At 52.3% G+C, this 25740-nt stretch overlaps 1 protein-coding gene across 1 annotated transcript in view; it reads left to right on the top strand.

Annotated features, from left to right (window-relative positions):
- The window catches only part of LOC141264133 (SCO-spondin-like), a 521676-nt gene that overhangs the window by 283971 nt on the left and 211965 nt on the right, over nucleotides 1-25740 (top strand). The window contains exons 50-59 of the mRNA XM_073676443.1: nucleotides 1748-1797; nucleotides 1917-2084; nucleotides 5543-5713; nucleotides 8651-8754; nucleotides 16285-16454; nucleotides 16534-16580; nucleotides 17197-17397; nucleotides 17473-17643; nucleotides 17813-18010; nucleotides 18089-18179. Of these exons, the coding sequence (XP_073532544.1) occupies nucleotides 1748-1797; nucleotides 1917-2084; nucleotides 5543-5713; nucleotides 8651-8754; nucleotides 16285-16454; nucleotides 16534-16580; nucleotides 17197-17397; nucleotides 17473-17643; nucleotides 17813-18010; nucleotides 18089-18179 (1371 nt within the window). The remainder of the gene's footprint in view (nucleotides 1-1747; nucleotides 1798-1916; nucleotides 2085-5542; nucleotides 5714-8650; nucleotides 8755-16284; nucleotides 16455-16533; nucleotides 16581-17196; nucleotides 17398-17472; nucleotides 17644-17812; nucleotides 18011-18088; nucleotides 18180-25740) is intronic.

The raw sequence follows: 25740 nt of genomic DNA, 5'->3' as shown, positions 1-25740 counted from the left end.
CATGTATGCATAAACAGTTATTAAAATAAAAGGGATAAGTAATAGCAAAACCTGCTTCACAAGGTGATGGTCTCAGATTCTGTGGGGGGGACGGCTCCCCGGAAATTAGACTTGATTCCTTCACGCAGCGTGTAGTGCATGCGTCTGCGTCCCTGGTTGGAATGGCTTGAAAAATGGCCAATCTGGTTTTTAGCAAGCAGCCAAAACTCTGGGGAACACCCCTTATTTACCTTACAAGGGGGCTCGGCTTTGCGAGCCCACCCAGCTGCAGAAGACCTAAAAAATCCTTCAGATTCCATATCTTGGTGTGGGGGGGTCCCACATCCAAGAGGGAGACATCATCTTGACCGTCACCAATATTCATGAAGATAGATATTAAATATGAAACCTCTATGACGCTCAGAAGCTCAGAATCCATTATCTCAGTTCCCGGTCATTCCTCAGTTATGCAAGTTATACTATTGTAATGGGAAAAAGGTGAGCATTCAAAAAACGTGGTTCCGATGTTTCTGTCAGACCTGTGCGTGATTAAAATTGGCATAAAACGTTTGTACAATTAAACAATGGGATTTTTTTGGAGGGATTTTCCGGTTTGTACCAGCGCTTGCCCTGGACTGAGGTTTTATGGCGGGTCATAAAAATTCCTGGTTTGGGGAAAAGCAAAAGTGAGTTCTATGTCTTCACTTACAAACAGATAGGGGGTGGGGTTTTTTTTTCCTTTTTTAAAACATCTCTCATTTTTAAAAACTCGGGCAAAAATACCTTTTGCCTGACAAACATCTGCTTTATCCAGACAACATCTGTTTCAAGAAAGATCTTGCCTGCAGTCTGGACCTTCCACCAATACAAAAACATTTCTTGCATTAAGAAAGGAGAAATCTGACGAAGAGCCCGAAACTGAGGAGCAGTGAGAAACTGTCATCAGACAAGAAAGGGACAAAGTTCTCCTCCCAAAAATCCAGTGATTGTCTTCTCACTTCCCTGACGTCTACAGACAGCTGTAAGAAGAGGGGACGGTGCACGATGATGGACACGGCCCAGGAACAATAGGGGGCCAGGGCCCGGGCACAATGGGGGACAGGGCCCGGGCACAATTGGAGACATGGCCAGGGCACAATGGTGGACACGGCCCGGGCACAATGGGGGACACGGCCTGGGCACAATGGGGGACAGTGCCCTGGCACAATTAGGGGACACAGCCAGGGCACAATGGGGGACAGTGCCCTGGCACAATGGTGGACACGGCCTGAGCACGATGGGGGATACGGCCTGGGCACGATGGGGGACACGGCCTGGGCACGATGGGGGACACGGCCAGAGCACGATGGGGGACACGGCCTGGGCACGATGGGGGACACGGTCCGGGCACGATGGGGGACACGGCCTGGGCACGATGCGGGACACGGCCTGGGCACGATGGGGGACACGGCCAGAGCACGATGGGGGACACGGCCTGGGCACGATGGGGGACACGGCCAGAGCACGATGGGGGACACGGCCCGGGCACGATGGGGGACACGGCCAGGGCACGTATCTATTAAGATTTGTCGCTGCCATCATTTTCTAATTGAGGTGATTAACCAAATGTAAAGGAGAAATGTCCAATGTCCAGTCTGTTCTGTGTGATAAAACATGAAGACAAGAGCCTTCCTGATCATCACATTCGTGTTTCCTTTACATTTTACACAAAGGCCCAATGTTTTAGGGAATGGAGTTATAAATCTCCCCGTCCTCTTCTTTTCCTCAGCACCTGTCTATCAGGCCGGATCACCAACTGCTCGAACGTGACCTGTAACGGTAAGAACCTGACTCCATACTCCACCAGTCCGTTCCCCACGCCTTATCTCCGTCTGGTCCCGGTGGTTGCCATTCTTGGTGGCACCTCCTCATCTTGTTTCTTCTCCTTGCGGTGCTAGGCCTGCACTGGTCTCTGTGGACCCCCTGGAGCGAGTGTTCTGTGTTGTGCGGGGGAGGATTCCAGAACCGGTACCGCTTCTGTACAGAGCTTTCTCCTTCTGTTGCCGGGTTACCATGTGAAGGTCCAGATCGTGAAGAGGAGCCCTGCAGTCTGGAGCCTTGTCCTGGTGAGGGCAAGGAACAGTCTATCACCCTGAAGAGCACGCTGCATCTCACTGCCCGATACAAAGAGATTGTACAGTGAGACACAAGCTGTGTGCCCCCTAGGGAGAGACCCGAGCTGTGCGCCCCCTTGTGATAGATCGGAACTATGCGCCCCCTAGTGAGAGACCCGAGTTCTGCGCCCCCTAGTGATAGACCCCAGCAGTGCGCCCCCCTAGTTAGAGACCCGAACAGTGCGCCCCCCTAGTGAGAGACCCGAGTTCTGCGCCCCCTAGTGATAGACCCGAGCAGTGCGCCCCCCTAGTTAGACCCGAACTGTGCGCCCCCCTAGTGAGAGACCCGAGTTCTGCGCCCCCTAGTGAGAGAACCGATCAGTGCTCCCACTAGTGAGACACTCGAGCTGTGAGCCCCCTAGTGAGACACCTGAGTTGTGCGCCCCCTAGTGAGAGAACCGAGCAGTGTGCCCCCCTAGTGATAGACCGAGCAGTGTGCCACCCTAGTGATAGACCCAAGCTGTGCACCCCCTAGTGAGAGACCCGAGCAATGCGCCCCCTAGTGAGAGACCCGAGCTGTGCACCCCCTAGTGAGAGACCCGAGCAGTGCGACCCCTAGTGAGAGACCCGCGCAGTGCGCCCCCTAGTGATAGACCAGAGCAGTTCGCCCCCCTAGTGATAGACCGAGCAGTGTGCCCCCCTAGTGAGAGACCCGAGCTGTGCGCCCCCTAGTGATAGACCAGAGCAGTGCGCCCCCTAGTGATAGACCAGAGCAGTGCGCCCCCTAGTGATAGACCAGAGCAGTGCGCCCCCTAGTGAGAGACCAGAGCAGTGCGTCCCCCTAGTGATAGACCAGAGCAGTGCACCCCCTAGTGATAGACCAGAGCAGTGCGCCCCCCTAGTGAGAGACCCGAGCTGTGCGCCCCCTAGTGATAGACCAGAGCAGTGCGCCCCCTAGTGATAGACCAGAGCAGTGCGCCCCCTAGTGAGAGACCAGAGCAGTGCGTCCCCCTAGTGATAGACCAGAGCAGTGCGCCCCCTAGTGATAGACCAGAGCAGTGCGCCCCCCTAGTGAGAGACCCGAGCAGTGCGCCCCCTAGTGATAGACCCGAGCAGTGCGCCCCCTAGTGATAGACCCGAGCAGTGCGCCCCCTAGTGATAGACCAGAGCAGTGCGCCCCCTAGTGATAGACCAGAGCAGTGCGCCCCCCTAGTGAGAGACCCGAGCAGTGCGCCCCCTAGTGATAGACCCGAGCAGTGCGCCCCCTAGTGATAGACCAGAGCAGTGCGCCCCCCTAGTGAGACACCCGAGCAGTGCGCCCCCTAGTGATAGACCAGAGCAGTGCGCCCCCCTAGTGAGAGACCCGAGCAGTGCGCCCCCTAGTGATAGACCAGAGCAGTGCGCCCCCCTAGTGAGAGACCCGAGCAGTGCGCCCCCTAGTGATAGACCAGAGCAGTGCGCCCCCCTAGTGATAGACCGAGCAGTGCGCCCCCCTAGTGAGAGACCCGAGCAGTGCGCCCCCCTAGTAAGAGAACCAAGCAGTGCGCCCCCCTAGTGAGAGAACCAAGCAGTGCGCCCCTCTAGTGATAGACCGAGCAGTGTGCCCCCTAGTGAGAGAACTGAGCAGTGCGCCCCCTAGTGATAGACCAGAGCAGTGCGCCCCCCTAGTGAGAGACCCGAGCAGTGCGCCCCCTAGTGATAGACCAGAGCAGTGCGCCCCCCTAGTGATAGACCGAGCAGTGCGCCCCCCTAGTGAGAGACCCGAGCAGTGCGCCCCCCTAGTGAGAGAACCAAGCAGTGCGCCCCCCTAGTGAGAGAACCAAGCAGTGCGCCCCTCTAGTGATAGACCGAGCAGTGTGCCCCCCTAGTGAGAGAACTGAGCAGTGCGCCCCCTAGTGATAGACCAGAGCAGTGCGCCACCCTAGTGAGAGACCCGAGCAGTGCGCCCCCCTAGTGAGAGACCCGAGCAGTGCTCCCCCTAGTGACAGACCAGAGCAGTGTGCCCCCTAGTGATAGACCAGAGCAGTGCGCCCCCCCTAGTGAGAGACCCGAGCAGTGCGCCCCCTAGTGATAGACCAGAGCAGTGCGCCCCTTAGTGATAGACCAGAGCAGTGCGCCCTCTAGTGATAGACCAGAGCAGTGCGCCCCCCTAGTGATAGACCAGAGCAGTGCTCCCCCCTAGTGGGAGACCCGAGCAGTGCGCCCCCTAGTGATAGACCAGAGCAGTGCGCCCCCTAGTGATAGACCAGAGCAGTGCGCCCCCCTAGTGAGAGACCCGAGCAGTGCGCCCACTAGTGAGAGACCCGAGCAGTGCGCCCCCTAGTGATAGACCCGAGCAGTGCGCCCCCTAGTGATAGACCAGATCAGTGCGCCCCCCTAGTGAGACACCCGAGCAGTGCGCCCCCTAGTGATAGACCAGAGCAGTGCACCCCCCTAGTGAGAGACCCGAGCAGTGCGCCCCCTAGTGATAGACCAGAGCAGTGCGCCCCCCTAGAGAGAGACCCGAGCAGTGCGCCCCCTAGTGATAGACCAGAGCAGTGCGCCCCCCTAGTGATAGACCGAGCAGTGCGCCCCCCTAGTGAGAGACCCGAGCAGTGCGCCCCCCTAGTGAGAGAACCAAGCAGTGCGCCCCCCTAGTGAGAGAACCAAGCAGTGCGCCCCTCTAGTGATAGACCGAGCAGTGTGCCCCCCTAGTGAGAGAACTGAGCAGTGCGCCCTCTAGTGATAGACCAGAGCAGTGCGCCACCCTAGTGAGAGACCCGAGCAGTGCGCCCCCCTAGTGAGAGACCCGAGCAGTGCGCCCCCTAGTGACAGACCAGAGCAGTGCGCCCCCTAGTGATAGACCAGAGCAGTGCGCCCCCCCTAGTGAGAGACCCGAGCAGTGCGCCCCCTAGTGATAGACCAGAGCAGTGCGCCCCTTAGTGATAGACCAGAGCAGTGCGCCCCCTAGTGATAGACCAGAGCAGTGCGCCCCCCTAGTGATAGACCAGAGCAGTGCTCCCCCCTAGTGGGAGACCCGAGCAGTGCGCCCCCTAGTGATAGACCAGAGCAGTGCGCCCCCTAGTGATAGACCAGAGCAGTGCGCCCCCTAGTGATAGACCAGAGCAGTGCGCCCCCCTAGTGATAGACCAGAGCAGTGTGCACCCTTAGTGAGAGACCCGAGCAGTATGCCCCCTAGAGATAAACCAGAGCAGTACGCCCCCTAGTGATAGACCAGAGCAGTATGCCCCCCTAGAGATAGACCAGAGCAGTATGCCCCCCTAGAGATAGACCAGAGCAGTACGCCCCCTAGTGATAGACCAGAGCAGTATGCCCCCCTAGAGATAGACCAGAGCCGTGCACCCCCTAGTGATAGACCAGAGCAGTACGCCCCCTAGAGATAGACCAGAGCAGTACGCCCCCTAGTGATAGACCTGTGCTGTCTGCACTTCTACTTTGATTGAGATGGTCTTTCCTATAAAACTTTACAGAAATTGGGAATTGGGGTGTGTGGAGCAGCTGGACAGACTGTACGAAGACGTGTGGGGAAGGGGTGAGAGTACGGAGCCGGAGCTGCAACAGTCCTTCACCCATTGGGGATGGAGATTACTGTGAGGGGCTGAGCAATGAGCTGGAGCCCTGCGAGCTGGTGCCATGTCCGGGTAAGAGCAGAGCTCCTCCATAATCTGTCTATGCCACACTGTACCCCCACATCTCGTCACACCCGTCATCTCCTGTGCCCCCACATCTCGTCACACCCGTCACCTCATGTGCCCCCACATCTCGTCACCCCCGTCACCTCCTGTGCCCCCACATGTCGTCACCTCCTGTGCCCCCACATCTCATCACCCCCGTCATCTCCTGTGCCCCCACATCTCGTCACACCCGTCACCTCCTGTGCCCCCACATCTCGTCACCTCCTGTGCCCCCACATCTCGTCACACCCGTCACCTCCTGTGCCCCCACATCTCGTCACCCCCGTCATCTCCTGTGCCCCCACATCTCGTCACACCCGTCACCTCCTGTGCCCTCACATCTCGTCACACCCGTCACCTCCTGTGCCCCCACATCTCGTCACCCCCGTCACCTCCTGTGCCCTCACATCTCGTCACCCCCGTCATCTCCTGTGCCCCGACATCTCGTCACACCCGTCACCTCCTGTGCCCTCACATCTCGTCACACCCGTCACCTCCTGTGCCCTCACATCTCGTCACCCCCGTTATCTCCTGTGCCCCCACATCTCGTCACACCCGTCACCTCCTGTGCCCTCACATCTCGTCACACCCGTCACCTCCTGTGCCCCCACATCTCGTCACCCCCGTCATCTCCTGTGCCCCCACATCTCGTCACACCCGTCACCTCCTGTGCCCTCACATCTCGTCACACCCGTCACCTCCTGTGCCCTCACATCTCGTCACCCCCGTCATCTCCTGTGCCCCCACATCTCGTCACACCCGTCACCTCCTGTACCCCCACATCTCGTCACACCCGTCACCTCCTGTGCCCCCACATCTCGTCACCCCCGTCATCTCCTGTGCCCCCACATCTCGTCACACCCGTCACCTCCTGTGCCCTCACATCTCGTCACCCCCGTCATCTCCTGTGCCCCGACATCTTTTCACCCGTCATCTCCTGTACCCCCACATCTCGTCACACCCGTCACCTCCTGTGCCCTCACATCTCGTCACACCCGTCACCTCCTGTGCCCCCACATCTTGTCACACCCGTCACCTCTTGTGCCCCCACATCTCGTCACACCCGTCACCTCCTGTGCCCCCACATCTCGTCACCCCCGTCACCTCCTGTGCCCCCACATCTCGTCACCCCCGTCACCTCCTGTGCCCCCACATCTCGTCACCCCCGTCACCTCCTGTGCCCCCACATCTCGTCACCCCCGTCACCTCCTGTGCCCCCACATGTCGTCACACCCGTCACCTCCTGTGCCCCCACATCTCGTCACACCCGTCACCTCCTGTGCCCTCACATCTCGTCACACCCGTCACCTCCTGTGCCCCCACATCTCGTCACACCCGTCACCTCCTGTGCCCCCACATCTCGTCACACCCGTCACCTCCTGTGCCCCCACATCTCGTCACCCCCGTCACCTCCTGTGCCCCCACATCTTGTCACACCCGTCACCTCCTGTGCCCTCACATCTCGTCACCCGTCCTCTCCTGTGCCCCCACATCTCGTCACCCCCGTCATCTCCTGTGCCCCGACATCTTTTCACCCGTCATCTCCTGTACCCCCACATCTCTTCACACCCGTCACCTCCTGTGCCCTCACATCTCGTCACACCCGTCACCTCCTGTGCCCCCACATCTCGTCACACCCGTCACCTCTTGTGCCCCCACATCTCGTCACACCCGTCACCTCCTGTGCCCCCACATCTTGTCACCCCCGTCACCTCCTGTGCCCTCACATCTCGTCACACCCGTCACCTCTTGTGCCCCCACATCTCGTCACACCCGTCACCTCCTGTGCCCCCATATCTCGTCACACCCGTCATCTTCTGTACCCCCACATCTCGTCACCCGTCCTCTCCTGTGCCCCCACATCTCGTCACACCCGTCACCTCTTGTGCCCCCACATCTCGTCACACCCATCACCTCCTGTGCCCCCACATCTCGTCACCCCCGTCACCTCCTGTGCCCTCACATCTCGTCACACCCGTCACCTCTTGTGCCCCCACATCTCGTCACTCCCGTCACCTCCTGTGCCCCCATATCTCGTCACAACCGTCCTCTCCTGTGCCCCCACATCTCGTCACCCCCGTCACCTCCTGTGCCCTCACATCTCGTCACCCCCGTCACCTCCTGTGCCCTCACATCTCGTCACCCCCGTCACTTCCTGTGCCCCCACATCTCGTCACACCCGTCCTCTCCTGTGCCCCCACATCTCGTCACACCCGTCACCTCCTGTGCCCTCACATCTCGTCACACCCGTCACCTTCTGTGCCCCCACATCTCGTCACACCCGTCACCTTCTGTGCCCTCACATCTCGTCACACCCGTCACCTCCTGTGCCCCCACATCTCGTCACACCCGTCCTCTCCTGTGCCCCCACATCTCGTCACACCCGTCACCTCCTGTGCCCTCACATCTCGTCACCCCCGTCACCTCCTGTGCCCCCACATCTCGTCACACCCGTCCTCTCCTGTGCCCTCACATCTCGTCACCCCCGTCACCTCCTGTGCCCTCACATCTCGTCACCCCCGTCACCTCCTGTGCCCTCACATCTCGTCACCCCCGTCACCTCCTGTGCCCTCACATCTCGTCACCCCCGTCACCTCCTGTGCCCTCACATCTCGTCACCCCCGTCACCTCCTGTGCCCTCACATCTCGTCACCCCCGTCACCTCCTGTGCCCTCACATCTCGTCACCCCCGTCACCTCCTGTGCCCTCACATCTCGTCACCCCCGTCACCTCCTGTGCCCTCACATCTCGTCACCCCCGTCACCTCCTGTGCCCTCACATCTCGTCACACCCGTCACCTCCTGTGCCCTCACATCTCGTCACCCCCGTCACCTCCTGTGCCCTCACATCTCGTCACCCCCGTCACCTCCTGTGCCCTCTTATGTCAATGATATTTTGTTCCAGAGTTCATTTCTTCAGTGACAAACTGTTCGGCCATTGCCGGGTCCGTGTATAGCAGCTGCGGTCCTTCCTGCCCCCGCTCTTGTGATGAGGTGACGCTCCGTCAGGTGAGAGTGATGCGTGTGTGCGATGTGGAAAATATCCGCTCCCAGAGACAAGGATGGTGGGAGTCATTGATTGTATCATGTATGAAATCTCCCAAATTTGAGCATTGTGGGTAATCTCGGTCCTCTGCTCTCCCCCCGCACCGAGCATTGTGGGTAATCTCGGTCCTCTGCTCTCCTCCCGCACCGAGCATTGTGGGTAATCTCGGTCCTTTGCTCTCCTCCCGCACCGAGCACTGTGGGTAATCTCAGTCCCGTGCTATCCTCCCGCACCCAGCATTGTGGGTAATCTCAGTCCTTTGCTGTCCTCCCGCACGAAGCATTGTGGGTAATCTCAGTCCTTTGCTCTCCTCCCACTCCGAGCATTGTGGGTAATCTCAGTCCCATGCTCTCCTCCCGCACCCAGCATTGTGGGTAATCTCAGTCCTTTGCTCTCCTCCCGCACCAAGCATTGTGGGTAATCTCGGTCCTTTGATCTCCTCCCGCACCGAGCATTGTGGGTAATCTCGGTCCCGTGCTCTCCTCCCGCACCGAGCATTGTGGGTAATCTCAGTCCTTTCCTCTCCTCCCACACCGAGCATTGTGGGTAATCTCGGTCGTGTGCTCTCCTCCCGCACCGAGCATTGTCGGTAATCTCGGTCCTTTGCTCTCCTCCCGCACCGAGCATTGTGGGTAATCTCAGTCCTCTGCTCTCCTCCCGCACCGAGCATTGTGGGTAATCTCAGTCCTGTACTCTCCTCCCGCACCCAGCATTGAGGGTAATCTCGATCCTCTGCTCTCCTCCCGCACCGAGCATTGTGGGTAATCTCAGTCCTTTGCTCTCCTCCCGCACCCAGCATTGTGGGTAATCTCAGTCCTTTGCTCTCCTCCCGCACCGAGCATTGTGGGTAATCTCGGTCCTCTGCTCTCCTCCCGCACCGAGCATTGTAGGTAATCTCAGTCCTTTGCTCTCCTCCCGCACCAAGCATTGTGGGTAATCTCAGTCCTTTGCTCTCCTCCCGCACCCAGCATTGTGGGTAATCTCAGTCCTTTGCTCTCCTCTTGCAACGAGCATTGTGGGTAATCTCGGTCCTCTGCTCTCCTCCCGCACCGAGCATTGTGGGTAATCTCAGTCCTTTGCTCTCCACCCGCACCGAGCATTGTGGGCAATCTCAGTCCTTTGCTCTCCTCCCGCACCAAGCATTGTGGGTAATCTCAGTCCTTTGCTCACCTCCCGCACCCAGCAGTGTAGGTAATCTCGGTCCTCTGCTCTCCTCCCGCACCGAGCATTGTGGGTAATCTCAGGCCTTTGCTCTCCTCCCGCACCGAGCATTGTGGGTAATCTCGGTCGCGTGCTCTCCTCCCTCACGGATCATTGTGGGTAATCTCGGTCCTTTGCTCTCCTCCCGCACCGAGCATTGTGGGTAATCTCAGTCCTCTGCTCTCCTCCCGCACCGAGCATTGTGGGTAATCTCAGTCCTGTACTTTCCTCCCGCACCCAGCATTGTGGGTAATCTCGATCCTCTGCTCTCCTCCCGCATCGAGCATTGTGGGTAATCTCAGTCCTTTGCTCTCCTCCCGCACCAAGCATTGTGGGTAATCTCGATCCTCTGCTCTCCTCCCGCACCGAGCATTGTGGGTAATCTCAGTCCTTTGGTCTCCTCCCGCACCAAGCATTGTGGGTAATCTCAGTCCTTTGCTCTCCTCCCGCACCGAGCATTGTGGGTAATCTCGGTCCTCTGCTCTCCTCCCGCAGCGAGCATTGTGGGTAATCTCAGTCCTTTGCTCTCCTCCCGCACCGAGCATTGTGGGTAATCTCAGTCCTTTGCTCTCCTCCCGCACCCAGCATTGTGGGTAATCTCAGTCCTTTGCTCAACTCCCGCACCGAGCATTGTGGGTAATCTCGGTCCTCTGCTCTCCTCCCGCACCGAGCATTGTGGGTAATCTCAGTCCTTTGCTATCCTCCCGCACCGAGCATTGTGGGTAATCTCAGTCCTTTGCTCTCCTCCCGCACCGAGCATTGTGGGTAATCTCAGTCCTTTGCTCTCCTCCCGCACCGAGCATTGTGGGTAATCTCAGTCCTTTGCTCTCCTTCCTCACTGAGCATTGTGGGTAATCTCAGTCCTTTGCTCTCCTTCCTCGCCGAGCATTGTGGGTAATCTCGGTCCTTTGATCTCCTCCCACACTGAGCATTGTGGGTAATCTCGGTCGCGTGCTCTCCTTCCTCACCGAGCATTGTGGGTAATCTCAGTCCTTTGCTCTCCTCCCGCACCAAGCATTGTGGGTAATCTCAGTCCTTTGCTCACCTCCCGCACCGAGCATTGTGGGTAATCTCAGTCCTTTGCTCTCCTCCCGCACCGAGCATTGTGAGTAATCTCAGTCCTTTGCTCTCCTCCCTCACCGAGCATTGTGGGTAATCTCATTCCTTTGCTCTCCTCCCGCATCGAGCATTGTGGGTAATCTCAGTCCTTTGCTCTCCTCCCGCACCGAGCATTGTGGGTAATCTCAGTCCTTTGCTCACCTCCCGCACCCAGCATTATTGATAATCTCAGTCCTCTGCTCTCCTCCCGCACCGAGCATTGTGGGTAATCTCAGTCCCGTGCTCTCCTCCCGCACTTAGCATTGTGGGTAATCTCAGTCCTTTGCTCTCCTCCCGCACCGAGCATTGTGGGTAATCTCGGTCCTCTGCTCTCCTCCCGCAGCGAGCATTGTGGGTAATCTCAGTCCTTTGCTCTCCTCCCGCACCGAGTATTGTGGGTAATCTCAGTCCTTTGCTCTCCTCCCGCACCCAGCATTGTGGGTAATCTCAGTCCTTTGCTCAACTCCCGCACCGAGCATTGTGGGTAATCTCGGTCCTCTGCTCTCCTCCCGCACCGAGCATTGTGGGTAATCTCGGTCCTTTGCTATCCTCCCGCACCGAGCATTGTGGGTAATCTCAGTCCTTTGCTCTCCTCCCGCACCGAGCATTGTGGGTAATCTCAGTCCTTTGCTCTCCTCCCGCACCGAGCATTGTGGGTAATCTCAGTCCTTTGCTCTCCTTCCTCACTGAGCATTGTGGGTAATCTCAGTCCTTTGCTCTCCTTCCTCGCCGAGCATTGTGGGTAATCTCGGTCCTTTGATCTCCTCCCACACTGAGCATTGTGGGTAATCTCGGTCGCGTGCTCTCCTTCCTCACCGAGCATTGTGGGTAATCTCAGTCCTTTGCTCTCCTCCCGCACCAAGCATTGTGGGTAATCTCAGTCCTTTGCTCACCTCCCGCACCGAGCATTGTGGGTAATCTCAGTCCTTTGCTCTCCTCCCGCACCGAGCATTGTGAGTAATCTCAGTTCTTTGCTCTCCTCCCTCACCGAGCATTGTGGGTAATCTCATTCCTTTGCTCTCCTCCCGCATCGAGCATTGTGGGTAATCTCAGTCCTTTGCTCTCCTCCCGCACCGAGCATTGTGGGTAATCTCAGTCCTTTGCTCACCTCCCGCACCCAGCATTATTGATAATCTCAGTCCTCTGCTCTCCTCCCGCACCGAGCATTGTGGGTAATCTCAGTCCCGTGCTCTCCTCCCGCACTGAGCATTGTGGGTAATCTCAGTCCTTTGCTCTCCTCCCGCACCGAGCATTGTGGGTAATCTCAGTCCTTTGCTCTCCTTCCTCGCCGAGCATTGTGGGTAATCTCAGTCATTTGCTCTCCTTCCTCACCGAGCATTGTGGGTAATCTCAGTCCTTTGCTCTCCTTCCTCACTGAGCATTGTGGGTAATCTCAGTCCTTTGCTCTCCTTCCTCGCCGAGCATTGTGGGTAATCTCAGTCCTTCGCTCACCTCCCGCACCGAGCATTGTGGGCAATCTCAGTCCTTTGCTCTACTCCCGCACCGAGCATTGTGGGTAATCTCAGTCCTTTACTCTCCTTCCGCACCGAGCATTGTGGGTAATCTCAGTCCTTTACTCTCCTTCCTCGCCGAGCATTGTGAGTAATCTCAGTCCTTTACTCTCCTTCCTCGCCGAGCATTGTGGGTAATCTCAGTCCTTTACTCTCCTTCCTCGCCGAGCATTGTGGGTAATCTCAGTCCTTCGCTCACCTCCCGCACCGAGCATTGTGGGCAATCTCAGTCCTTTGCTCTACTCCCGCACCGAGCATTGTGAGTAATCTCAGTCCTTTACTCTCCTCCCGCACCGAGCATTGTGGGTAATCTCAGTCCTTTACTCTCCTTCCTCGCCGAGCATTGTGAGTAATCTCAGTCCTTTGCTCTCCTTCCTCACCGAGCATTGTGGGTAATCTCAGTCCTTTGCTCTCCTTCCTCACTGAGCATTGTGGGTAATCTCAGTCCTGTGCTCTCCTTCCTCGCCGAGCATTGTGGGTAATCTCAGTCCTTTGCTCTCCTTCCTCACCGAGCATTGTGGGTAATCTCAGTCCTTTGCTCTCCTTCCTCACTGAGCATTGTGGGTAATCTCAGCCCTGTGCTCTCCTCCCACACTGAGCATTGTGGGTAATCTCAGTCCTGTGCTCTCCTCCCACACCGAGTATTGTGGGTAATCTCAGTCCTTTGCTCTCCTTCCTCACTGAGCATTGTGGGTAATCTCAGTCCTGTGCTCTCCTCCCACACTGAGCATTGTGGGTAATCTCAGTCCTTTGCTCACCTCCCGCACCAAGCATTGTGGGTAATCTCGGTCCTCTGCTCTCTTCCCGCACCGAGCATTGTGGGTAATCTCGGTCCTTTGCTCTCCTCCCGCACCGAGCAATGTGGGTAATCTCAGTCCTTTGCTCTCCTCCCGCATCGAGCATTGTGGGTAATCTCAGTCCTTTGCTCTCCTCCCGCACCCAGCATTGTGGGTAATCTAAGTCCTTTGCTCTCCTCCCGCACCCAGCATTGTGAGTAATCTCAGTCCTTTGCTCTCCTCCCGCACCGAGCATTGTGGGTAATCTCAGTCCTTTGCTCTCCTCCCGCACCGAGCATTGTGGGTAATCTCAGTCCTTTGCTCTCCTCCCGCACCGAGCATTGTGAGTAATCTCAGTCCTTTGCTCTCCTCCCGCACCGAGCATTGTGGGTAATCTCGGTCCTCTGCTCTCCTCCCGCACCGTGCATTGTGGGTAATCTCGGTCCTTTGCTCTCCTCCCGCACCGAGCATTGTGAGTAATCTCGGTCCTTTGCTCTCCTCCCGCACCGAGCATTGTGGGTAATCTCAGTCCTTTGCTCACCTCCCGCACCGAGCATTGTGGGTAATCTCAGTCCTTTGCTCTCCTCCCGCACCGAGCATTGTGAGTAATCTCAGTCCTTTGCTCTCCTCCCGCACCGAGCATTGTGGGTAATCTCATTCCTTTGCTCTCCTCCCGCATCGAGCATTGTGGGTAATCTCAGTCCTTTGCTCTCCTCCCGCACCGAGCATTGTGGGTAATCTCAGTCCTTTGCTCTCCTTCCTCGCCGAGCATTGTGGGTAATCTCAGTCCTTTGCTCTCCTTCCTCACCGAGCATTGTGGGTAATCTCAGTCCTTTGCTCTCCTTCCTCACTGAGCATTGTGGGTAATCTCAGTCCTTTGCTCTCCTTCCTCGCCGAGCATTGTGGGTAATCTCAGTCCTTTGCTCACCTCCCGCACCGAGCATTGTGGGTAATCTCAGTCCTTTGTTCTCCTCCCGCACCGAGCATTGTGAGTAATCTCAGTCCTTTGCTCTCCTCCCGCACCGAGCATTGTGGGTAATCTCAGTCCTTTGCTCTCCTCCCGCATCGAGCATTGTGGGTAATCTCAGTCCTTTGCTCTCCTCCCGCACCGAGCATTGTGGGTAATCTCAGTCCTTTGCTCACCTCCCGCACCCAGCATTATTGGTAATCTCAGTCCTCTGCTCTCCTCCCGCACCGAGCATTGTGGGGAATCTCAGTCCCGTGCTCTCCTCCCGCACTGAGCATTGTGGGTAATCTCAGTCCTTTGCTCTCCTCCCGCACCGAGCATTGTGGGTAATCTCAGTCATTTGCTCTCCTTCCTCACCGAGCATTGTGGGTAATCTCAGTCCTTTGCTCTCCTTCCTCACTGAGCATTGTGGGTAATCTCAGTCCTTTGCTCTCCTTCCTCGCCGAGCATTGTGGGTAATCTCGGTCCTTTGATCTCCTCCCACACTGAGCATTGTGGGTAATCTCGGTCGCGTGCTCTCCTTCCTCACCGAGCATTGTGGGTAATCTCAGTCCTTTGCTCTCCTCCCGCACCGAGCATTGTGGGTAATCTCAGTCCTTTGCTCACCTCCCGCACCGAGCATTGTGGGTAATCTCCGTCCTTTGCTCTCCTCCCGCACCGAGCATTGTGGGTAATCTCAGTCCTTTGCTCTCCTTCCTCGCCGAGCATTGTGGGTAATCTCAGTCCTTTGCTCTCCTCCCGCACCGAGCATTGTGGGTAATCTCAGTCCTTTGCTCTCCTCCCGCACCGAGCATTGTGGGTAATCTCAGTCCTTTGCTCTCCTCCCGCACCGAGCATTGTGGGTAATCTCAGTCCTTTGCTCTCCTTCCTCGCCGAGCATTGTGGGTAATCTCAGTCATTTGCTCTCCTTCCTCACCGAGCATTGTGGGTAATCTCAATCCTTTGCTCTCCTTCCTCACTGAGCATTGTGGGTAATCTCAGTCCTTTGCTCTCCTTCCTCGCCGAGCATTGTGGGTAATCTCAGTCCTTTGCTCACCTCCCGCACCGAGCATTGTGGGCAATCTCAGTCCTTTGCTCTCCTCCCGCACCGAGCATTGTGGGTAATCTCAGTCCTTTGCTCTCCTCCCGCACCGAGCATTGTGGGTAATCTCAGTCCTTTGCTCACCTCCCGCACCGAGCATTGTGGGTAATCTCCGTCCTTTGCTCTCCTCCCGCACCTAGCATTGTGGGTAATCTCAGTCCTTTGCTCTCCTTCCTCGCCGAGCATTGTGGGTAATCTCAGTCCTTTGCTCTCCTCCCGCACCGAGCATTGTGGGTAATCTCAGTCCTTTGCTCTCCTCCCGCACCGAGCATTGTGGGTAATCTCAGTCCTTTGCTCTCCTCCCGCACCGAGCATTGTGGGTAATCTCAGTCCTTTGCTCTCCTTCCTCGCCGAGCATTGTGGGTAATCTCAGTCATTTGCTCTCCTTCCTCACCGAGCATTGTGGGTAATCTCAATCCTTTGCTCTCCTTCCTCACTGAGCATTGTGGGTAATCTCAGTCCTTTGCTCTCCTTCCTCGCCGAGCATTGTGGGTAATCTCAGTCCTTTGCTCACCTCCCGCACCGAGCATTGTGGGTAATCTCAGTCCTTTGCTCTACTCCCGCACCGAGCATTGTGAGTAATCTCAGTCCTTTGCTCTCCTCCCGCACCGAGCATTGTGGGTAATCTCAGTCGTTTGCTCTCCTCCCGCACCGAGCATTGTGGGGAATCTCAGTCCCGTGCTCTCCTCCCGCACTGAGCATTGTGGGTGATCTCAGTCCTTTGCTCTCCTCCCACACCGAGCATTGTGGGTAATCTCAGAGCTTTGGTCTCTTCGTGCTTCACCTTTGATGTTCTGCTCAGGATTCAGGAAGTGATGTCATCTCGGTGATAGTGACATCACCATTACTTGTCCCCCCAGCTGTGCCCGGAGCTCTGCCTGCCTGGCTGTCACTGCCCCTCCGGGAAGCTGCTGGCTGACAATGGCTCCTCATGTGTGGAGCTGGAGGACTGCACCTGCCTGGACATCCTGACCGGAGAGAGACGCCTCCCTGGAGAGACTGTGCCCCGAGGAGACGGGTGTAATAACTGGTGAGATCCCATCACATCCCGTCATGTCACAACACACACATCCCGTGACTGCTGTGATCAATGTCTGATGTCTCTACAGCACCTGTGTGAACGGCACCATGAAGTGCAGCAGTGCAGTCTGTGCCGGTGAGTCCTGCAGGCGTGAGGGGGCACAGGGTGAGGGGGCACAGGGTGAGGGGGCACAGGGTGAGGGGGCACAGGGTGATCGTGGCTGATGTGGTCTCTTTGTCTCATAAGTGGACAGAACGTGGCATTCGAGTAGTGTGACTTCTTGGGTTCCAGCAATCCTGGGGGGTCCGGTACTCCTGGGGGGTCCGGTACTCCTGGGGGGTCCGGTACTCCTGGGGGGTCCAGTACTCCTGGGGGGTCCAGTACTCCTGTGGGGTCCAGCACTCTTGGGGGGTCCAGCACTCTTGGGGGGTCCGGCACTCCGGGGGGATCCGGCACTCCTTGGGGGTCTGGCACTCTGGGGGTCTGGCACTCTGGGGGTCTGGCACTCTGGGGGTCCGGCACTCTGGGGGTCCGGCACTCTGGGGGTCCGGCACTCTGGGGGTCTGCCTGCCTCTTCTTTGTCTGCACAGGGTGAAGTTACCTCTCTAGTCCATGCTGTATGTACTGGGAAGCCCCTCGTTACTGCACATGCTCAGTAGTTACTGACCGCTAACTCCTAGTAAAAGAGACCGGCTGGCCGCCCCCATAGACACCTCTCGTTCCCATGTATAACTCCCATCATGTTTGTCAGTGGCTGGCAGCTGGTGTGAGTGGTCAGAGTGGACTCCCTGCTCCAGGACGTGTGGAACTGAGGTGGTGACCCGGTACCGGAGCTGTGCTTGTCCCAGTCCCCAAGGTGCTGGAGAAGAGTGTCAGGATGTTCAGCAGTACTATGGTGACACAGGGGTGCAGATGGAGCACCGGCACTGTCCACATCCATCCTTCTGTCCAGGTAAACTGTGAGGAGATGCCGTGTCCCCGGCGGGAGCATCTAGGTGTTGTGTAACTTCCAGTCCTATCTCCACAGTCAATGGTCACTGGGGTCCATGGAGTCCGTGGTCGTATTGTGAGGCCTGTTCAGGAGATGCTGTGAGAAGCCGGCAGTGTAATAACCCACCGGCTCGGTTTGGGGGTTCACCATGTGCAGGGGAGTCCATACAGAGCCGGGTCTGCGAGGACAACACCACCCAGTGCTCAGGTAATGGGGGTTAGTTCTGCTCTCAGGATGCTGTGAACATTTCAGGGGTCAGATTCGCTCCACCACGGAGATTCCCGGAGTCTCAGGACTGGAGTCCATCCACTGACCCGCCATAGCGGACATCACGCCAATGTGCTGTGGACATGACGCTGCCTTCTCTCCCATGCAGAGTGTGGCAGAGGATTGGTGAATTTCACCTGCGGTAAACCCTGCCCCCGATCCTGTGACCATCTTCATGGAGACGGCGTGTGCCTGGACAGTGAGGAGTGCCAGCCGTCATGTGGATGTCCTGAGGGGCTTCTCATGCAAGATGGGGGGTGCGTGTCTCCCAATGACTGCAGATGCAAGTACCAGAACAGCACTCTGGGTAAGTCTAGCTGGGGGCGACTGTGGCACCGTCCCCAGAAGGGAGTAATCCACAAGAAATGGCCCCTTCTGTTTTCAGGTTCTTCGAACTCTGGTTCTGCTTGGCCTGGTCCTGTCCATTGGGAATATGTGCAGCCTGGAGAAGTGGTGACGGGCCCGTGCCAGAACTGGTGAGTGCGCGGCCCGGTGGCTGGCATGTACTTTGCTGGCTCAGCTCGCCCCGCAAGCTGCCATTGTTCTGCAGGAATTTCTCCCAGATTTAGTTCAGTTTCTATTTTCTCTCGGATCAAGAATATTAGTTTCTAGGTATTGGGGCGAATGTGGCTGCAGGTGTCTTGCCTATCTGGTTTTCTGGAAGTGCTGGATTTGGCAGGTTCATTAATCCGGAGGATCACATGGGGATCGCTGTGCGGCCTCACCAGATAGATACGGTATTGGATGAATTCCATCAATGTAGCCTTCCCATCTGAGGTCTATGATGGTGCGCTCACGTTCTTGGATCTACGCATGGTGGCAGATAGTAAGACAGGATTTCTGTCTACCAGAACACACCGTAAATTGGTAGCCAGGAATCCTGTAATGCAGCCGAATCCGCACACACTAAGAAAGCTAAAAGATAAAAAGACCAAGACATGATTGACTGGGAACATAGAGAAAACCTCGAGTTATCTGCATGGACGATCAATAATCCAATCGAGGCAGTACGTGTCAGGAATCGTGATCTGTCAATGCAAAACGAATAAAAACTAAAAAGCTGCAGGTGCTATAACTAGAGCTATTAGTCTGGAGATCAGTCGCATAAAAGAAATAATCTCATGCTGTGTCCTGCGTAGTGACTGGGTGGAATGGTGGACAATACTGCAGGTGGTGTCGGGGTCATTCCATCCTGGGACATAAGTCATCTGCCGTCTGGGAACAATTCTTGTGCACATGTTTCCTTAGATGCGGTCACAGGCCACGTCTCTGGAGCCAGGTCACACGTTCACATCCACCGATAACCGAACATCAAATAAACACAACATATACAACCACAAGCAGACACACAGAATAAACTCCAAGCTGTAATAAACACAACATATACAGCCACAAGCAGACACGCAGAATAAACTCCAAGCTGTAATAAACACAACATATACAGCCACAAGCAGACACGCAGAATAAACTCCAAGCTGTAATAAACACAACATATACAGCCACAAGCAGACACACAGAATAAACTCCAAGCTGTAATAAACACAACATATACAGCCACAAGCAGACACACAGAATAAACTCCAAGCTGTAATAAACACAACATATACAGCCACAAGCAGACACACAGAATAAACTCCAAGCTGTAATAAACACAACATATACAACCACAAGCAGACACGTAGGATAAACTCCAAGCTGTAATAAACACAACATATACAGCCACAAGCAGACACACAGAATAAACTCCAAGCTGTAATAAACACAACATATACAACCACAAGCAGACACGCAGGATAAACTCCAAGCTGTAATAAACACAACATATACAGCCACAAGCAGACACACAGGATAAACTCCAAGCTGTAATAAACACAACATATACAGCCACAAGCAGACACACAGAATAAACTCCAAGCTGTAATAAACACAACATATACAGCCACAAGCAGACACGCAGAATAAACTCCAAGCTGTAATAAACACAACATATACAGCCACAAGCAGACACGTAGGATAAACTCCAAGCTGTAATAAACACAACATATACAGCCACAAGCAGACACGCAGAATAAACTCCAAGCTGTAATAAACACAACATATACAGCCACAAGGAGACACATAAGATAAACTCCAAGCTGTAATAAACACAACATATACAGCCACAAGCAGACACGCAGGATAAACTCCAAGCTGTAATAAACACAACATATACAGCCACAAGCAGACACGCAGGATAAACTCCAAGCTGTAATAAACACAACATATACAACCACAAGCAGACACACAGAATAAACTCCAAGCTGTAATAAACACAACATATACAGCCACAAGCAGACACATAGGATAAACTCCAAGCTGTAATAAACACAACATATACAGCCACAAGCAGACACATAGGATAAACTCCAAGCTGTAATAAACACAACATATACAGCCACAAGCAGACACGTAGGATAAACTCCAAGCTGTAATAAACACAACATATACAGCCACAAGCAGACACGTAGGATAAACTCCAAGCTGTAATAAACACAACATATACAGCCACAAGCAGACACGCAGAATAAACTCCAAGCTGTAATAAACACAACATATACAACCACAAGCAGACACACAGAATAAACTCCAAGCTGTAATAAACACAACATATACAGCCACAAGCAGACACGCAGAATAAACTCCAAGCTGTAATAAACACAACATATACAGCCACAAGCAGACACACAGAATAAACTCCAAGCTGTAATAAACACAACATATACAGCCACAAGCAGACACGTAGGATAAACTCCAAGCTGTAATAAACACAACATATACAGCCACAAGCAGACACGCAGAATAAACTCCAAGCTGTAATAAACACAACATATACAGCCACAAGCAGACACACAGGATAAACTCCAAGCTGTAATAAACACAACATATACAGCCACAAGCAGACACACAGGATAAACTCCAAGCTGTAATAAACACAACATATACAGCCACAAGCAGATACACAGGATAAACTCCAAGCTGTAATAAACACAACATATACAGCCACAAGCAGACACACAGAATAAACTCCAAGCTGTAATAAACACAACATATACAACCACAAGCAGACACTCAGAATAAACTCCAAGCTGTAATAAACACAACATATACAGCCACAAGCAGACACGTAGGATAAACTCCAAGCTGTAATAAACACAACATATACAGCCACAAGCAGATACACAGGATAAACTCCAAGCTGTAATAAACACAACATATACAGCCACAAGCAGACACGTAGGATAAACTCCAAGCTGTAATAAACACAACATATACAGCCACAAGCAGACACTCAGAATAAACTCCAAGCTGTAATAAACACAACATATACAGCCACAAGCAGATACACAGGATAAACTCCAAGCTGTAATAAACACAACATATACAACCACAAGGAGACACACAGAATAAACTCCAAGCTGTAATAAACACAACATATACAGCCACAAGCAGACACACAGAATAAACTCCAAGCTGTAATAAACACAACATATACAGCCACAAGCAGACACGTAGGATAAACTCCAAGCTGTAATAAACACAACATATACAGCCACAAGCAGACACGTAGGATAAACTCCAAGCTGTAATAAACACAACATATACAGCCACAAGCAGACACACAGGATAAACTCCAAGCTGTAATAAACACAACATATACAGCCACAAGCAGATACACAGGATAAACTCCAAGCTGTAATAAACACAACATATACAGCCACAAGCAGACACTCAGAATAAACTCCAAGCTGTAATAAACACAACATATACAGCCACAAGCAGACACACAGAATAAACTCCAAGCTGTAATAAACACAACATATACAGCCACAAGCAGACACACAGAATAAACTCCAAGCTGTAATAAACACAACATATACAGCCACAAGCAGACACACAGAATAAACTCCAAGCTGTAATAAACACAACATATACAGCCACAAGCAGACACGTAGGATAAACTCCAAGCTGTAATAAACACAACATATACAGCCACAAGCAGACACACAGGATAAACTCTAAGCTGTAATAAACACAACATATACAACCACAAGCAGACACACAGGATAAACTCCAAGCTGTAATAAACACAACATATACAGCCACAAGCAGACACACAGAATAAACTCCAAGCTGTAATAAACACAACATATACAGCCACAAGCAGACACACAGAATAAACTCCAACCTGTAATAATCACAACATATACAACCACAAGAAGACACGCAGGATAAACTCCAAGCTGTAATAAACACAACGTATACAGCCACAAGCAGACACGTAGGATAAACTCCAAGCTGTAATAAACAAAACATATACAGCCACAAGCAGACACGTAGGATAAACTCCAAGCTGTAATAAACACAACATATACAGCCACAAGCAGACACGTAGGATAAACTCCAAGCTGTAATAAACACAACATATACAGCCACAAGCAGACACGTAGGATAAACTCCAAGCTGTAATAAACACAACATATACAGCCACAAGCAGACACGCAGAATAAACTCCAAGCTGTAATAAACACAACATATACAGCCACAAGCAGACACGCAGAATAAACTCCAAGCTGTAATAAACACAACATATACAGCCACAAGCAGACACACAGAATAAACTCCAAGCTGTAATAAACACAACATATACAGCCACAAGCAGACACGCAGGATAAACTCCAAGCTGTAATAAACACAACATATACAGCCACAAGCAGACACACAGAATAAACTCCAAGCTGTAATAAACACAACATATACAGCCACAAGCAGACACGTAGGATAAACTCCAAGCTGTAATAAACACAACATATACAGCCACAAGCAGACACGTAGGATAAACTCCAAGCTGTAATATACACAACATATACAGCCACAAGCAGACACGCAGGATAAACTCCAAGCTGTAATAAACACAACATATACAGCCACAAGCAGACACGCAGAATAAACTCCAAGCTGTAATAAACACAACATATACAGCCACAAGCAGACGCAAAGGATAAACTCCAAGCTGTAATAAACACAACATATACAGCCACAAGCAGACACGTAGGATAAACTCCAAGCTGTAATAGACACAACATATACAGCCACAAGCAGACACGCAGGATAAACTCCAAGCTGTAATAAACACAACATATACAGCCACAAGCAGTCACGCAGGATAAACTCCAAGCTGTAATAAACACAACATATACAGCCACAAGCAGACACACAGAATAAACTCCAAGCTGTAATAAACACAACATATACAGCCACAAGAAGACACGCAGGATAAACTCCAAGCTGTAATAAACACAACATATACAGCCACAAGCAGACACGTAGGATAAACTCCAAGCTGTAATAAACACAACATATACAGCCACAAGCAGACACGTAGGATAAACTCCAAGCTGTAATAAACACAACATATACAACCACAAGCAGACACGTAGGATAAACTCCAAGCTGTAATAAACACAACATATACAGCCACAAGCAGACACACAGAATAAACTCCAAGCTGTAATAAACACAACATATACAGCCACAAGCAGACACACAGGATAAACTCCAAGCTGTAATAAACACAACATATACAGCCACAAGCAGACACACAGAATAAACTCCAAGCTGTAATAAACACAACATATACAGCCACAAGCAGACACACAGAATAAACTCCAAGCTGTAATAAACACAACATATACAGCCACAAGCAGACACACAGGATAAACTCCAAGCTGTAATAAACACAACATATACAGCCACAAGCAGACACACAGAATAAACTCCAAGATGTAATAAACACAACATATACAGCCACAAGCAGACACACAGAATAAACTCCAAGCTGTAATAAACACAACATATACAGCCACAAGCAGACACACAGAATAAACTCCAAGCTGTAATAAACACAACATATACAGCCACAAGCAGACACGCAGAATAAACTCCAAGCTGTAATGAACACAACATATACAGCCACAAGCAGACACGCAGAATAAACTCCAAGCTGTAATAATCACAACATATACAGCCACAAGCAGACACACAGAATAAACTCCAAGCTGTAATAAACACAACATATACAGCCACAAGCAGACACACAGAATAAACTCCAAGCTGTAATAAACACAACATATACAGCCACAAGCAGACACACAGAATAAACTCCAAGCTGTAATAAACACAACATATACAGCCACAAGCAGACACGCAGAATAAACTCCAAGCTGTAATGAACACAACATATACAGCCACAAGCAGACACGCAGAATAAACTCCAAGCTGTAATAATCACAACATATACAGCCACAAGCAGACACACAGGATAAACTCCAAGCTGTAATAAACACAACATATACAGCCACAAGCAGACACGTAGGATAAACTCCAAGCTGTAATAGACACAACATATACAGCCACAAGCAGACACGCAGGATAAACTCCAAGCTGTAATAAACACAACATATACAGCCACAAGCAGACACGTAGGATAAACTCCAAGCTGTAATAAACAGAACATATACAGCCACAAGGAGACACATAAGATAAACTCCAAGCTGTAATAAACACAACATATACAGCCACAAGGAGACACATAAGATAAACTCCAAGCTGTAATAAACACAACATATACAGCCACAAGCAGACACGCAGGATAAACTCCAAGCTGTAATAAACACAACATATACAGCCACAATCAGACACGCAGAATAAACTCCAAGCTGTAATAAACACAACATATACAGCCACAAGCAGACACACAGGATAAACTCCAAGCTGTAATAAACACAACATATACAGCCACAAGCAGACACACAGGATAAACTCCAAGCTGTAATAAACACAACATATACAGCCACAAGCAGACACGCAGGATAAACTCCAAGCTGTAATAAACACAACATATACAGCCACAAGCAGACACGCAGGATAAACTCCAAGCTGTAATAAACACAACATATACAGCCACAAGGAGACACATAAGATAAACTCCAATCTGTAATAAACACAACATATACAGCCACAAGCAGACACGTAGGATAAACTCCAAGCTGTAATATACACAACATATACAGCCACAAGCAGACACGCAGGATAAACTCCAAGCTGTAATAAACACAACATATACAGCCACAATCAGACACGCAGAATAAACTCCAAGCTGTAATAAACACAACATATACAGCCACAAGCAGACACACAGGATAAACTCCAAGCTGTAATAAACACAACATATACAGCCACAAGCAGACACGTAGGATAAACTCCAAGCTGTAATAAACACAACATATACAGCCACAAGCAGACACACAGGATAAACTCCAAGCTGTAATAAACAGAACATATACAGCCACAAGGAGACACATAAGATAAACTCCAAGCTGTAATAAACACAACATATACAGCCACAAGCAGACACGTAGGATAAACTCCAAGCTGTAATAAACACAACATATACAGCCACAAGCAGACACACAGAATAAACTCCAAGCTGTAATAAACACAACATATACAGCCACAAGCAGACACGCAGGATAAACTCCAAGCTGTAATAAACAGAACATATACAGCCACAAGGAGACACATAAGATAAACTCCAAGCTGTAATAAACACAACATATACAGCCACAAGCAGACACGTAGGATAAACTCCAAGCTGTAATAAACACAACATATACAGCCACAAGCAGACACACAGAATAAACTCCAAGCTGTAATAAACACAACATATACAGCCACAAGCAGACGCAAAGGATAAACTCCAAGCTGTAATAAACACAACATATACAGCCACAAGCAGACACGTAGGATAAACTCCAAGCTGTAATAGACACAACATATACAGCCACAAGCAGACGCAAAGGATAAACTACAAGCTGTAATAAACACAACATATACAGCCACAAGCAGACACGTAGGATAAACTCCAAGCTGTAATAGACACAACATATACAGCCACAAGCAGACACGCAGGATAAACTCCAAGCTGTAATAAACAGAACA

Source organism: Phyllobates terribilis, unplaced genomic scaffold (genome assembly GCF_046119375.1).
Source record: "Phyllobates terribilis strain yellow unplaced genomic scaffold, ASM4611937v1 Scaffold_4__5_contigs__length_816908805, whole genome shotgun sequence".
NCBI lineage: Eukaryota > Metazoa > Chordata > Amphibia > Anura > Dendrobatidae > Phyllobates > Phyllobates terribilis.
Note: the sequence above shows the minus strand (reverse complement) of the source record. Positions and strands in the feature narration are given on the sequence as shown.